The sequence below is a fragment of the Elephas maximus genome, chromosome 11 (assembly GCF_024166365.1).
Source record: "Elephas maximus indicus isolate mEleMax1 chromosome 11, mEleMax1 primary haplotype, whole genome shotgun sequence".
In the NCBI taxonomy this organism is placed as follows: domain Eukaryota; kingdom Metazoa; phylum Chordata; class Mammalia; order Proboscidea; family Elephantidae; genus Elephas; species Elephas maximus.
In genome coordinates this window covers 100,129,516-100,142,996 of record NC_064829.1, presented here as the reverse complement: position 1 = coordinate 100,142,996, position 13,481 = coordinate 100,129,516, and the positions used below count along the sequence as shown (strand labels likewise).

General features: G+C 56.2%; 1 protein-coding gene across 4 annotated transcripts; it reads right to left on the bottom strand.

Annotated features, from left to right (window-relative positions):
* Window positions 1-631: 631 nt before the first annotated feature.
* PRMT1 (protein arginine methyltransferase 1) lies at window positions 632-11,785 on the bottom strand. 4 transcript variants are annotated; one of them, XM_049901347.1, is made up of 11 exons: window positions 11,678-11,783; window positions 9,419-9,472; window positions 8,740-8,841; window positions 7,940-8,095; window positions 7,741-7,804; window positions 5,438-5,580; window positions 4,297-4,384; window positions 4,100-4,215; window positions 3,119-3,269; window positions 2,342-2,463; window positions 632-841 (listed from the first exon to the last, which is right to left on the bottom strand). In XM_049901347.1, exons 1-11 carry the CDS (start codon window positions 11,711-11,713, stop codon window positions 758-760), a joined length of 1,116 nt encoding a protein of 371 aa, XP_049757304.1. In that variant the 5' UTR covers window positions 11,714-11,783; the 3' UTR covers window positions 632-757. The 4 variants fall into 4 exon arrangements, with proteins under 4 accessions (XP_049757304.1, XP_049757305.1, XP_049757307.1 ...); XM_049901348.1 differs by lacking the exon at window positions 9,419-9,472 and having other exon boundaries at window positions 633-841; window positions 11,678-11,785; XM_049901350.1 differs by lacking the exons at window positions 9,419-9,472; window positions 11,678-11,783 and adding an exon at window positions 9,078-9,174 and having other exon boundaries at window positions 633-841.
* Window positions 11,786-13,481: the final 1,696 nt, after the last annotated feature.

Genomic DNA, 13,481 nt, shown 5'->3' with positions numbered 1-13,481 from the left:
AAATTAGAGGCAACACACCCCCTGCAGGTCCCAGCCAGGATCGGGGAAAAAGTAGGACAGACCTCACAAAGATTCAATGCCCCCAACACACAAACACCCCATGACTCAGTTTCTCCAGCTGCAGCAAAGGACACTGAAGAGTCCTGGACAGGAAAAAAAAAAACCAGGAGGAATGTGTAGGGAGGGAGGAGGAGACACTCTTTCTGGGAAACTCAGGGCCCAGCTGTGCCAGGAATGCTGGGAACCCCCTTGCCCCCAGCTCTGCAGTGTGGATGGAGGCCAAGCCAGTGCTGGCAAGAGGGCACTGGGCCCCAGTAACGGAAAGGGGGAGATCCTGAGGACGGGGATGAAGGCCTTAAGAGAGGGGTGTAAAGGGCAGAGACCCTGAGAGGAGACCAGGGCAGATGGGGCAGAGACACAGAGAGACCAGAGAGAGCGGACCTGAGAACCTGAGAACCGCAGTCCCAGCTCCTGGGGATAGCTGTCTGGGCCGGCCCCCTCAGCGTCTGCGCAGGAGTCCCCACCCCTTCAGCCCCACAGGAAGCTGAGCCAAGTCCCAGCTGAGGATTTATTGGCGTAAATGCAACCATATAAAAACATAAGTTATGAAAAACACAATCACGATGTTCCCCCCCCACCCCAGCCCAGGCCCCTAAAACCCCCTTCAGCGGGAGGGAAGGAGAGGAAGGGGGGCCCCAAAACCGCCTAAGAACACCGCAGCCCTGGGCCCCGCAGAGCGGAGCAGCAAGGCCGGCCCTCAGCGCATCCGGTAGTCAGTGGAGCAGGACAGCTCGCACAGCTGGCCCTTGAAGTCCAGGTCAATGGTGAAGTCCAGGTCGCGCTGTGGGGAGAGGCAGTGTGAGGGCAGGACCGGGCAGGTCAAGAGGTTGTGTCCCTGGGCTCAGCCCTAGGACATCTACCCCCTCCTGAGAAGCAGCCGGGACCCTGACCCCAGGCTCAGCCCCTGTACCTACACACACCCTCTCCAGACACAGCTGGGACACTGTCCCTGGGCTCAGCCCTCAAGCTGGGCCGTCTACATCCTCCCTGAGACCCTGCCACCCACATCACTGGTCCCACTCCAGCATCTTCCCTGAACCCTGACTCCAAGTGACAGCTCCTCGTGGATACCCAACAAGCACCTCACAGCCACATGCCCCTTGGGGGCCGAGCTCTGCTGCTCTGCCCTCCCTTGCATCATGAGGTTCCCTCCAAGCTCATTCCTATCAGTCAATCACAGTTGCTCTTCCCTTCTTTTATAAAAAGAAATCCTCTCTTGACCCCACTTCCTGCTCTAGGCACTGTTCCCTGTCTCTCCTTCCCTTTATAGTAAAATCCCATGGGCCCCGCTAATGTCCCCATTTCCTTTCCTCCCAAGCTTCCTGGAAGCTGGTCCCACCCTCGTCCTCCACCCAAAGGCCCTGGGCAAAGTCACCAATGCCCTCCAACCTCGCCCCCGGCACCCTCAAAGGTGGCCAATAAACCGCTCTCCCAGCTTCCTCCTCCCACTCAGTCTTCTTCCTTCTGTCCCTTTAACTCGGGGTTCCTGAACCTCAGTACCACTGGCACTTGGAGCAGCGTCCTGAACCTCAGGACCCCTGGCCTTTGCTCACCAGATGAAAGCAGCCCCTCTTGTTGTGAGGATCAAAGATGTCTGACACTGACAAATGTCCTCCAAGGGGCAAAGTCGCCTGTGCTGAGAACCACTGCTCTACTGGCTGTCATCTCCTTGACTTGGACACTAGTGTGTCCTTGGGCCAGTGTCCCTGTTCTCTCCACCCCTGAGCTGTCAGTCAGCCTCAGATGTCTACAGCCTCATCTGTTCACCAGCCCTCGCAACTCAATGTTTCCCTGGACCTGGGCCGGGCGCCCAGCCTCCCACCTACTCACTGTCCCAACCCACTCACTGTCTACCCCGCTCAGAACGGCTGCCTGCACCCAGCTCTCCCCACCCCCACCCACGACAGCTTCTACTTTTTGAAGGAGAAAAAACAACTGTCTTTCCTTTCTCCCAGGGCACAGAGCTGGTCGAAGGAAATTCTGCCAGCTCTACCTCCTGCCTGCGTCTCACCTCGCCCCCTCCAAACACCTACCTGCCCCGCCCTCAACTAAGAGGCGATGTCTGGAGGGTGGGGTTTTCTGCTGGTCCCCGCTAGGTCCCAGAGCCTAATCCAGGGCCTGGCTTCGCAACAGGTGCTTGAGGGTACTGCACAGACAGGCCCAGGGGGACCCAGCCGGCTGGAGGGCAGGCCTGGGGGACAAGGGTGCTCCACCCCAGAGCCCACCTCCCAGCGGGACCGCCAGCCCCACACCCCCCCCCCCCCCAGCAGCGCAGCCTCACGTTGTTCTTGGCATTGGGCCTCATGCCAATGGTGCCGAAGATTTCCTCGCCTGTCTTCACTGTCAGGTAATCCTCCATGTAGAACACTGTCTGCTTCCAGTGCGTGTACGGGGACTCGGGGCCTGCAGGTCAGGGGGCTAGTGAGCCAGGCCACCCTTGAAAGGCCGCTGCATCTCCCTGCACCACAGGCCACACCAGCCTCGGGGCCCAGGCCCTCTCCGTGCCCTCTGCCCAGAATGCCTGGCCCCCAAGTGACAACCAAGTTAAAAAACCAAACCCGTTGCCGTGGAATTGATTCCAACTCATAGCAACCCTGTGTGTGTCAGAGAAGTATGCTCCACAGGGTTTTCTAAAGCTGATTTTTTGGAGCTAGACTGCCAGGCCTTTCTTCTGAGGTACCTCTAGTTGAACTCAAGTGGCCAATTTTTTTGGTTAGCACCCAGGTATGTTAATTATTTGTACCACCCAGAGACTGAGAGCTGGGCCATCTAGTGCTAACCAAGCCTTAAAGACAGGAACTGTTATCTACGTTTTGTGGGTGACGAAACCAATGCACACTCTGCTCAGGTCACATGCTCCAAGTCACACAGCTGTCCAATAGCAGAACCAGGGTCAGGATACAGGCCTGCAGTGTCCTCATGGTGCCTCCATTCACTCAGGCCTGTTTTCATTCTACACAACCTACCATCCTGGAACCCATTCAACTCTCATCTGCAGGAGCTATTCCCAGGCCCTGGCCCCAGACCACCGCCGTGTCCCCCAGTCCGCCCTCCTCACTGGTGGAGAAGCCGGTCCTCTTGTGGCAGCGGGTGAACTCGATGTTGAAGTAGGCCACCAGGGCATGGACGTAGTCGTTCCGCTTCACTTGCAGGCAGAACGGGGAGGTGAAGGTCAGGTCTTCCACCTTTACGGTGTAGATGTCCACCTCCTACAGGGCAGGCCGGTGAGCCCTGCACACAGCCACCATCCCAGCCCCACGTCCTGTGACCTCATCTCCCACCCTGGCCTGGGACCATGCTGTCCCCACCCTGTTGGCCTTAGGCCTCAGCTCCTCATTCCTTTTAATCCCTGCCTTATCCCTACCCCTGCCCCTGGCTCAAACTCAAATTCTGAGGGGGCCACAAAGGGTTTCTTGCTCTTGCATCACCCACACCCAACCCCCAACCCCCAAACCAGGTACTTCTGCCTCCTCCATCTGTCTGGAATCCCTGGTCTCTCCACTCACTGCCTCCAACTGCTCCAAGGCCTCCATCTCTCCAGCAAGCTCCCTGCTTTTGTCCCCTTCCTTTCTGAAGGTATCGGCCCATGTGGTTCTTGTAGAACAGTGTAAACCCCTGCTTCGAGGCCCCCTGCAGCTCCCTGAACAAACCCAGGAAGCCGCCCTCCCCACCAGCCTCTCCTGCCACCCAGCTTCGCTGCCCTCGTACACCCCAGCCTGACCTTGATTCACTTATGCGTACGCCAGACCTCAGGGGCTCAGCCGTCACTGTATTCTCTCCCAGTGACCTCAGTGCGTGCATATAAACCCGTGCCTGCCTGTCTCAATACTCAATGCAGTGCTTGGCTCACAGGAGGAGCTACACAGGGCTTTATCACACATCAACTGGCTCCTGAGGGCCTTGAATGCTACCTCAGGCCAACAGGTTGGGACCTGAGACCTGAGGAGAACCCTCTCGAGTGCTGATATCCCACCCGAGGGCCAGACAGTGGCCACCTTGGTTCTGAGTCTGGGGACATCTGGCCACACCCACCCCTCACCTTTATGAGGCAGGCGTTGGTGACCAGCTGCTTGGGGTCCACCACATCCACCAGGGGCTCCTTGATGGCCACGTCCTTGATGCAAGACATGTCAAAGCCGTACACGTTTTCCCACCCTGTGGAGGCAAGTGGGGAGAGGGGTGAGCCTGGTGGCTTCTGGACCCCATGCCCCCTGCCCCGTGTCTGCCGGTGCTCACAGTGGATCTTGTAGTCCTTATACTGCCTGTCCTCGATGGCTGTCACGTATAGTGTGGCTCGGTCCGGGAAGATGAGGCCGTCAGGTGCCTGCGGAGGGGGAAGGCAAGGACATGGGCCTTGGCAAACTCCCCTCATGAACTATGCACAGATTTAGGCCCTTTATCCACCCCCTATCCCCCTGGCGGCATAGTGGTGAAGTGTTACAGCTGCTAACCCAGAGGTCGGCAGTTCAAATCCACTGGGAGCTCCTTGGAAATTCCACGGGGCAGTTCTACTGTCCTATAGGGTTGCTATGAGTCGGAATCGACTCGACAGCAGTGGGTTTGGTTTGGGCTCCCAACCCTGGACTCCAGGCAGGGGCAGCCTCCTCACCCCTGGACTATTCCCCACATGGCTGCCAGGGGCGCCTGGAAACACACAGGCAGAGCCTGTCTTTCCACTGCTCAAGTCACCACCCTCACCTCCAATTTCAGCTCCTACCACTCCCTCGGACCCCCGTTCCACCCTGGCTTCCTCACTGCTGCGCAACACGCAGCTGCTCCCGCCTGCCCCGGAAACTGACTGGAGTAATTCCCACCCCGGATCCCGCATGGCTCCTCCCACCCTTCAAATCTGTCACCACCTGGCCTGCTCTTGGCACCTGGGACTACAGCCCCCGCCCTTCCCTATCCCTTTGCCCTGTGTAGTTTTTCTTCCCAAAACAAACTCCTCCTGACGTGACCCTCCTCATGTCACCATTGCTCTTCCTGTGCCTGTTACTCCCCTCAGCAGTTGGCCTTCCACATCTGTGCTGTCAATCCCCTGTATGGGAGCCCGTCTGAAACACCAAGGAGCCCTGGTGGCACAGCGGTTAAGCACTAGGCTGCTAACAGGCCTGCAGTTCCAACCCACAAGCTGCTGGGGCAGAAGACGCAACGGTCTCCTTCCGTAAAGATTACATCCTTGGAAACCCTGGGGCAGTTCCACTGTCATACAGGATTCCTATGAGTCAGAATCGACTTGATACCAATGGGCGTTGGTTTTGTGTGCAACACCTAGTGTGGCCCTTTCTCTGCCTGGACCCTGAACAACGCATGCTCAACAGACAGCTGCCAGACCCCAGCTTGTGTCAGCTGCGCCTGCTCTGCTGCGGGTCCTTACCAGCCACTTGTCACGGGCATAGAGCACGGTGTTCAGCATCGACTCATAGAAGAGGCAGTAGCCCATCCACTCGCTGATGATGATGTCCACCTTCTCCACTGGCAGCTCCACTTCCTCCACCTTCCCCTTGATGATGGTCACCACTGCCAAGGGGGTGGGGAACACTGGCTGCTCAGCCCCGAGGAGACCTGCCCACTTCCCTCCCCCTGTTGCCTCTCAAGCCTGGTGACCCCACTTCCTCCACCTTCCCCTTGATGATGGTCACCACTGCCAAGGGGGTGGGGAACACTGGCTGCTCAGCCCCGAGGAGACCTGCCCGCTGCCCTCCCCGCTGCTGCCTCTCAAGCCTGGTGACCCCACTTATCTTTGGAAATTAAAGGCCAGGGGCTGGATCTGGGCATCTTCCCATAAAACTCTGAGCTAAAGCCACACCCTGTTACCTGTTTTAAAATTCATGTATCACCCTGGCCCCTGGGTCTTCCATTACTAAGCCAGTGGTAGAAAATTTATGGGGACTGGGCATTAGGTAAGGAGCCCTAGAGGCACAGTGGTTAAGTGCTCAGCTGCTACTTGAAAGGCTGGAGGTTTGAACCCACCAGCTACTCCGTGAAGATATGGCAGCCTGGTTCTGTAAAGATTACAGCCTTAAAAACACTATGGGGCCGCTCTACTCTCTACTATAGGATCACTGTGTGTCAGAACTGACTTGACAGCAAAGGGTTTGATTTTTTGGGCACTGGGTGAAGTTTTTTTTTTTTTTTTTAAATAATATTTTGTACTTTCTGTTTAAATTTACGCAGCAAAATTAGGTTCCCATTTAGCAATTTCTATACAAACTGATCAATGGCATCAGTTATATTTTTCACAATGTCAACATCCTTTAATTGCATTCTGGTTGCTCTGTTTCTTGTGCTCTCGTTTCCCTGACCCCTTTATCTACCCATCTTTGCTTTAGAGCCTAATTGTAAAGATGAGGTTAACATTTTGTCTGTCCACTGAGTAAAACTAATGATGCTGGACTGTACACTTAAAAACGGTTAATGTGGCCAATTTTATGTTATATACATTTTACCACAATAAACTTAAAAAGAAAAATTGTTAATTCTATTAGGTTTCTAAAATGACTTTATGTATTAGAGACCACACAAAAAGGTTTACAGATGACAAGATGGGAGTTGCTGGATGTACCTAGAGACATGGAGATGTGAAGACACATGGAGATGTACTCGAATTGAGTGATGGGTACTTGGGGGTTCATTATACTAGCCTATTTCTTCTTCAAAGAATCAGCTCATTAGTTCTCAGGATGCTACAAGCCCTGACATTTGCAACACTCCTGTCTTCTGGAACTCCCTGTCCCCTCCACTCTGCTTGTGGGAGCACAAACTGGTAGAACTGCTTCAGAGAGTGATGTGGTCATAGCTACCCAACATACTGATTTGTGTTTTCGACCCAAACAATCCTACTCTTACAAAAGTCACCTTACAGATATACTAGTACATGTATGAAATAACATTTTCTGTAAGAAAACAAAAATCTCAGAAGCAACTTAAACGTCCACCATTGGGGGACTGATTAAAAAGCTGAGGTAACCAGAAAAACCAGTTGCCCTCAAGTTGGCTCTGACTCATGGAGATCCCACGTGTGCTGGAGTAGAACTGCGCTCCATAGGGTTTTCGATGGTTGGTTTTTACAATGTAGATCACCAGGCCTTTCTTCCAAGGCGCATCTGAGTGGACTCGAACCTTCAACTATTCGATTAGTAGCTAAGTCACCACCCAGGGACTCCACATGCAAGCAATGGTGTCATAAAAGAGTGAGGTGCCTCTCAACACCTTAAAATGGATCAAACTACATGATAAACATGTGAAAAAGCCCCCTACAAAAAGTGTTCCATGTGTCAAAATTACATACGTGAATGTAAAAACATCAACATATGTATTGGCTTGCAGATGTGGACTTCTCTGTGAGGTAGTATCAGTTAAAGAGAAGAGTAGCTGAGAGACAGATGGAAGACTGTGGACACTCAGTAGTTAACCACGTGACTTTATTCCTTATTTGAGAAATTAGAGAATGTGTTTTGCCCTAATGTTTTAAGGCTGAGACGCTAAGCTTTCAACTTCAACACTCAGGTTCTAATACTTCCATCGCTAATCATCATGATGGGTTCTGAGAAGGCCACAGGGGAGGAAGAGCTGAAGCTGTGGCCTGTCAGTGGATACCCTCCACCCTCTTGCTGAGGGCCCTGGGAAAGCTAGGAAATCACCCATTCCAGCCCCACACACCCCTTCTCCGGGGCTCACCATGGTCTAACTTGTTGGCTTTGACGATCTTCACCGCATAATCAGAGATACTGGAACACTCGATCTGGGGGTCCAGGAAGAAGGGAGGGTGAGGCCCCCCCAGCCCTGGCCTCAGCCCCCAGCCCCCTCCATGCAATCCCTGAGCCCCGAGAGGCCCCCTCTCCATCCCCAGGCCCGCCTGGCCACCCCAGAGACTCACCCCGATAACTCTGCGGGCCCCGGCCTTGGCGGCGAACATGCAGAGGATGCCTGTGCCTGAGCCCACATCCAGCACCACCTTATCCTTGAAGAGGTGCCGGTTGTGGAACATGGAGTTGCGGTATGTGAGGGTACGCACCTCATCCTTCAGCATCTCCTGGCGGGGGGCCGGGGGGGGGGGGACACACAGAGATGCCATCAGGGGACCCATGTCCCCAGCTGAAACATGGGGTGTCTTGGTCTTCAGCACACAAGGCGTGGGGAGTCAGAGTTCAGCCCTCGCCTTTGCTTAGTCCCCTTGCCTCTTCTGTGCACTTCAGTTTCCCTATCTGCAAAATCAGACTGAATGGACTGTGCTCCTATCTTAGCCAGATTCTATCATTGTTACCTAAGACCCAGTTATCCTCAGCTTAAAAAATTCCTTAGTTTTAGAAAAATAGTATGTTCTCAGAACCCCAGCCTAGCTGCATTCTGGGCCCTCAGTTTCCTCAACTGGCCAGAGTTGGTAAGCTGGCTTCGCTTGCTGGGCACGAGCAGTCCCACCATCGACCACTAGAGGGCGGCAGAGACCAGCAGGCTTGGACCAGAGGCTGACGTCTCAGGCACTAGCCTCCAGAGACCGGTCGCAGAGTGCAAGGCCAACCTCGGTCGGTCTCCAAGACAACGGCTGGGCAAGGCGATCCCGGAGTGGAGGCGCGTGCAACACGCATGTGCGGGGAAAGAAAGTCCCACCCTTCCCAGGCAGCAACCCCTTCCAGAGGCCTCTGCTGTTCTAAGAGTCCACGCTTGCTCTCCACTCACCTCGTGGATGCCGAAGTGGGCATAGGAGTCAAAGTAGTAATCTTTGGACGTCATGTCCTCGGCGTTGGGCTTCTCGCTGCTCTCTGCCTGGCCACAGGAGACCTGGGAGAGGGCGGATGGGAGCATGGGTCAAATCTGGGGGCTCCCTGCAGCCTCTCAAACCTCCAGGTTCCTACTTCTGCCTGGAGCATGTAGACTCCACCAAAGGCTTACCACGGCAACCCTACAGCCCCCTCTGCCATTTCGCCTCCCCCAGGAACCCCAAACCCCATTTTCCTCTTCCAGGCCCCCCGAGAGCACCATCCAGGAGGGCACCCCGATACCTCAGCCACGCCTACCATCTCTCCAGTCTCTCTGCCCCCGTCTCTAGCTCAGCCCACAGCTGGGGAGGGGAGGGGAAGGCAGGGCTGGGGCAGACACAGGGCCGGGGGGCAAGTGGGGACTGGAAATGGAGTTAAGGAAGTAGCCACGGTGTTGGGGAGGCCAGAGGGGGGCTACAAACCTGGAGGGGACCGTACTAAGTGTTTTTGGGGGCACGGGATAAACTAGTTTGCAGCAAGAGGGATCATGGTTAGATTGCTGGAAAGGCTGGACCGCCAGAAAGGGCCTGTCGGTGGCAAGCTAGATTGAGTTGGAGGTGAGGTGAGAGTGGGGAGGGGTCTCACAAAAGGATATTTACTTCTTCAAGAGGCGGCTGGAGGCTCATCCCATTAGCCAAGGTGGCTACAAAATTCTAGGAGAGAGTAACAGGGAGAAAGGATTAGCTACTGGGAGTGGCTGTGGGAGGGACAGGCCAGGGTCGGGGGTTCAGAACCAGGGCTCTTGGGGAGGGGGTTCCCTGCAATTTTCCTTTTTCTTGGTGGGGAGTGGTGACAGTGTGAAGAGGCAGGGCTGTTTCAAAAAGGGGTCAGAGAAGTGGGGGAGGCGGGTAAGGGGGTTCTCCTGTCCCAGCTGTGGCTGGAGAGATGGTGGCCCGCCCCTACACTGTCCCCTCCAGCCAGGCACTTGACCGCATACCTCCCCCACCCACACCAGAGAACCTGGCCCCCCGCCGGGCACACGGGCACTGCCAGCTGTCGTCCTCCTCCCTCTTAATCCCCCCAGATTAGGTGACACTTCCTGACACACATCCCCATCCTGGGGTGCCAGGAATAGCTGGGGGGCCTGGCAGAGTATGCCCACTGGGCAACCACCACCTCTGCACACCAGTCTCTCAACTGAGAGGGTTCCAGAAAGGAGGTGTGGCACGCAGACACCCCCACCAGAGCTGGTAACCCAGCCCCTAGGCTCCTGTCCCAGGTGCAGGAGCACAAAATAAAACCAATTAGAACCAAGCCCCTCTCTATGACCAGGAAGGCAGTGTCTTGGGGAGCCCGGACAGATTCTGGAGCCTCTTAGGAAGAAGATGGACCAAGATGTGGCTCCAAGAGTCAGACCCCCATCTTTCCCATTCAGACACCCATCCCAGGCCCCGAAGCCCCCCAGGTGTGGGGCCACGAGCTGAGGCAAGCCCCGGGGAAGGTTATTTGCTCCACCTATAGAGCTCTGGGTCCAGGAGCGAGCCAAGGGAGGTGGGGGCATTGGAGTGGCCTCTGGGAGCTGTCCTCCAGTGGTATGCATCTTGGGAACTGACCCTCCACACTCCAGAAAAGGCTATAAGATAGGGGGCTGGGGTACAGACGTTCCACCAGATAACACGTCTTCCAGATGTGACCACCCTCCCTCCAGGTTCCAGGAAGGGCCAAGTCACAGGCCATGAGCCACTGGCCGGTAAGGATGCCCATAAGGGCAGCTGGTGAGAAGATTTCCGACCCAGGCCCCATTTCCCAATACATCTGACACCACCACCACCAGACAACCCTGGCCTAAGAGGCCGCGGAACACAGGACTACTCTCCCCACACGGGTACACGAAAACCAAGCCTCACTGGAAACCATTTCCCTGCACCCAGACTCAGGACACCCACACAGGGATTCAGAAAGGGGGGTCGTCCGTGGGAAATGCCACAGGAAGAGAAAGGGTTCCAGTAAGCGGTAAAGCTTTGCGCTCATACCCTGTCAGATCGCCTTCCCAGCGTTCATGTGCCCCCTTTTGCCCGATAGGGATCCAAGGAAAAGGTGGGCTTCGGGACACGCCCCGTGAAAAAGCTGTCCCTCCCACACACCCAGAAATGGCCACAAGGGGGTGCACGGCACCTTATCTGGAAGGATGGCCTCCATCCCCCCACCCAGAGAGAGGTCAAAGGGGCATGCCCCATCCCCCAGCTCCTAAAGCCCTGGGCAAGGGGAAGAGTTCAGGGGCAGGAAATTGGGGCTGGAAGGAGGCCGATTCTTCTCCTTCCTCCAATCCCAACCCAAGAGGGCTCAAAACCTGGACCTGTGCCCCAAAAGATGCCCCGGAACCTGGGGAGGGGGTTGTACAGGGTCGGAAGGCACTGAACCTCACAGGAGATCCACTACATCGCAGTGGGCCCAGGTGAGTCCCACCCCCCCGGTGTATGTCCCGATTCCCGCGGACAGGGGTTCGGGGCCTTCGACGCAGGGTCGGAGCCTCCTCCCCGCCCCCCGGCGCCCCTCCCCCGGCTGGAGGCGGGGCCTTTGTCCCGCACGTGGAGCCCGCCGGGCATCCGGGCACGGCACACCCCCTCCCCACCACCCGGTCGTGGCCACGTGGGGGCTCGGCCGGAAGCGCCCCCAGCCCGCCTCCACGTGGGTGGGGGGTTGAGACCCCTGGTTCGGCCAGCTACCGCAAGGCCCCGAAAGCTAGGGAACCTCCCACCTCAAACGATATCCCCAGATCCGGGGCATGCGGCGCCGTCTCAGTGCGGCTGGGTACCTTCAGCCCCAATTCGCCGACTCGGAGCCCCTTCCCCCACGAAGGACCTTAAAACGCAGACCCCAAACCGCTTCCCGACCCCGGCGGCGCTCCGAGCTCTCACCTCCATGATGCAGTTCGCGGCCTCGGCTGCCGCCATCTTCACCCGCAGCTACTCCTCCTCTGGCGGCCGAGACCCCCCCTTTCTCCGCTTTCCCCCGGGACCGTCTTATACCGGAGGGTCCACGGCCCGCCCACCGCAACTCCACCAAGAGATTTCATTGGCAATGGGGGCGGCCCGTCTGGAAATACCGGTTAACAATTGGGTAAAGGCGATATCGAGCAAAGCTTAGAGGCCCGCCCAGTCTAGCGTGCAGGACCCCGCCCCCTCAGGTCGAACGGGATGGGGAAGACGGCCCGTCCATCGCAAGAAAACGGAGTGGTGATTGGGCGACGTCAACTAGAAGTTCCCGCCCCTTCCCCCAGCACCGCCTCTAAGCTTCCCGGCGGGCCCCGCGCTAAGCGGACATCTTGAAACAGAGCCATCCATCACCAGAACGGCCCGCCTCTTATCGCTGCCATTGGTTTATCCAGAGGGTGACGTCATGAGGTCTTTAGCTAGCCCTCGCCAACCTCAAGAAGAACACGGCAATTGGCCCCAGAGAGGGGAGGAAAGCCGGACTTTGGGTCCCAGCAATTGGCTCAAAGGAACTGTCACTCATCTTCCTTTCGGGGGTATTCTTCCTGCCGGAGGGGACTCTAGGAGAAAAAAGGGAAACTGTTTCCATTTACCTGGGGGAAAAAACTGAAGCAGAAAGAGGCCTAGAAAGAGAGCAGGTTTGTCTGGGGTCTCGAATCAAGTCAGACGTCAAAGCATTTAACTCCTAGCCGTCTACTTAACGGTTCTAAGTATTTTAAACACAACAACCCATCTGAAGCCTCTTGGCTTTTATCCGAGCCCGTCTCCCTGCCGGGAACAGCCTTTGTCTTACCGACTCCTATACATCCATCAGAGCCCAGCTTAGACACTACCTCCTGTGGAAGCCTTCCTTGGTCTGCAGAAAAACTAGTCGTTGAATGAAGATGAATTCGCCTCTCCTGTCACCTATCCCACTAACTCTCCTCAATCCAAACTTCTCTCCAGTCCCGGGATGAGCTCGCTCTAGTATCTCTGGGTCTATACCTAGGCTGTGGTCCCCGACATTCCTTCCTCCCTGGTGAACTCTTAGGTGTGTAAGGTTTCCAACATCACTTCACACTTACAGACACTCCTAACACCCACCATGACGCCCCCGCACTGAGGACGTCCTCTCACAGCCTCTCTTCTTCCCGGATGCCCAAATCAGGACAGCTCCACCTCCCACCGAGTCACCAGCCAGGGCAGTCAGCCCCTCGTTCCCTAAGTATGTCATTCCCCAGCCCTGCCCCTCCTGCCCTGACTCTCGGCCAGTACTGTCCTCGTCCTCCTGGACCATCGTCCCAGACTCCTCCCCTACCTCTCAGCCAACAGTTTCCATTCAAGTAACCCACATCCTCTTGTCCCCAGAGCTGACCCCGCCCCTCCTCAACTCAAAGACTTCCCTTGGCTCCCAAGCACCCCCAGGACAAGGTCCCAGCCCCCTCAGCGTGGTTAGCTGCCGCGATCATCTGCCTGGCCTCAACCACCCTCCCCATCACTTCTGCCCTAATAAGCCCCTCCTACGTCCCTGAGGGAAACCCTGGTGGTGTAGTGGTTAAGTGCTATGGCTGCTAACCAAAAGGTCGGCAGTTGGAATCCGCCAGGCGCTCCTCGGAAACTCTATGGGGCAGTTCTACTCTGTCCTATAGGGTCGCTATGAGTCGGAATCGACTCGATCACTGGGTTTGGTTTTTTTTTATTTTTACTTCCCTGAGCTCACACCTTTCCCACTTTTGTGCCATTGAACACC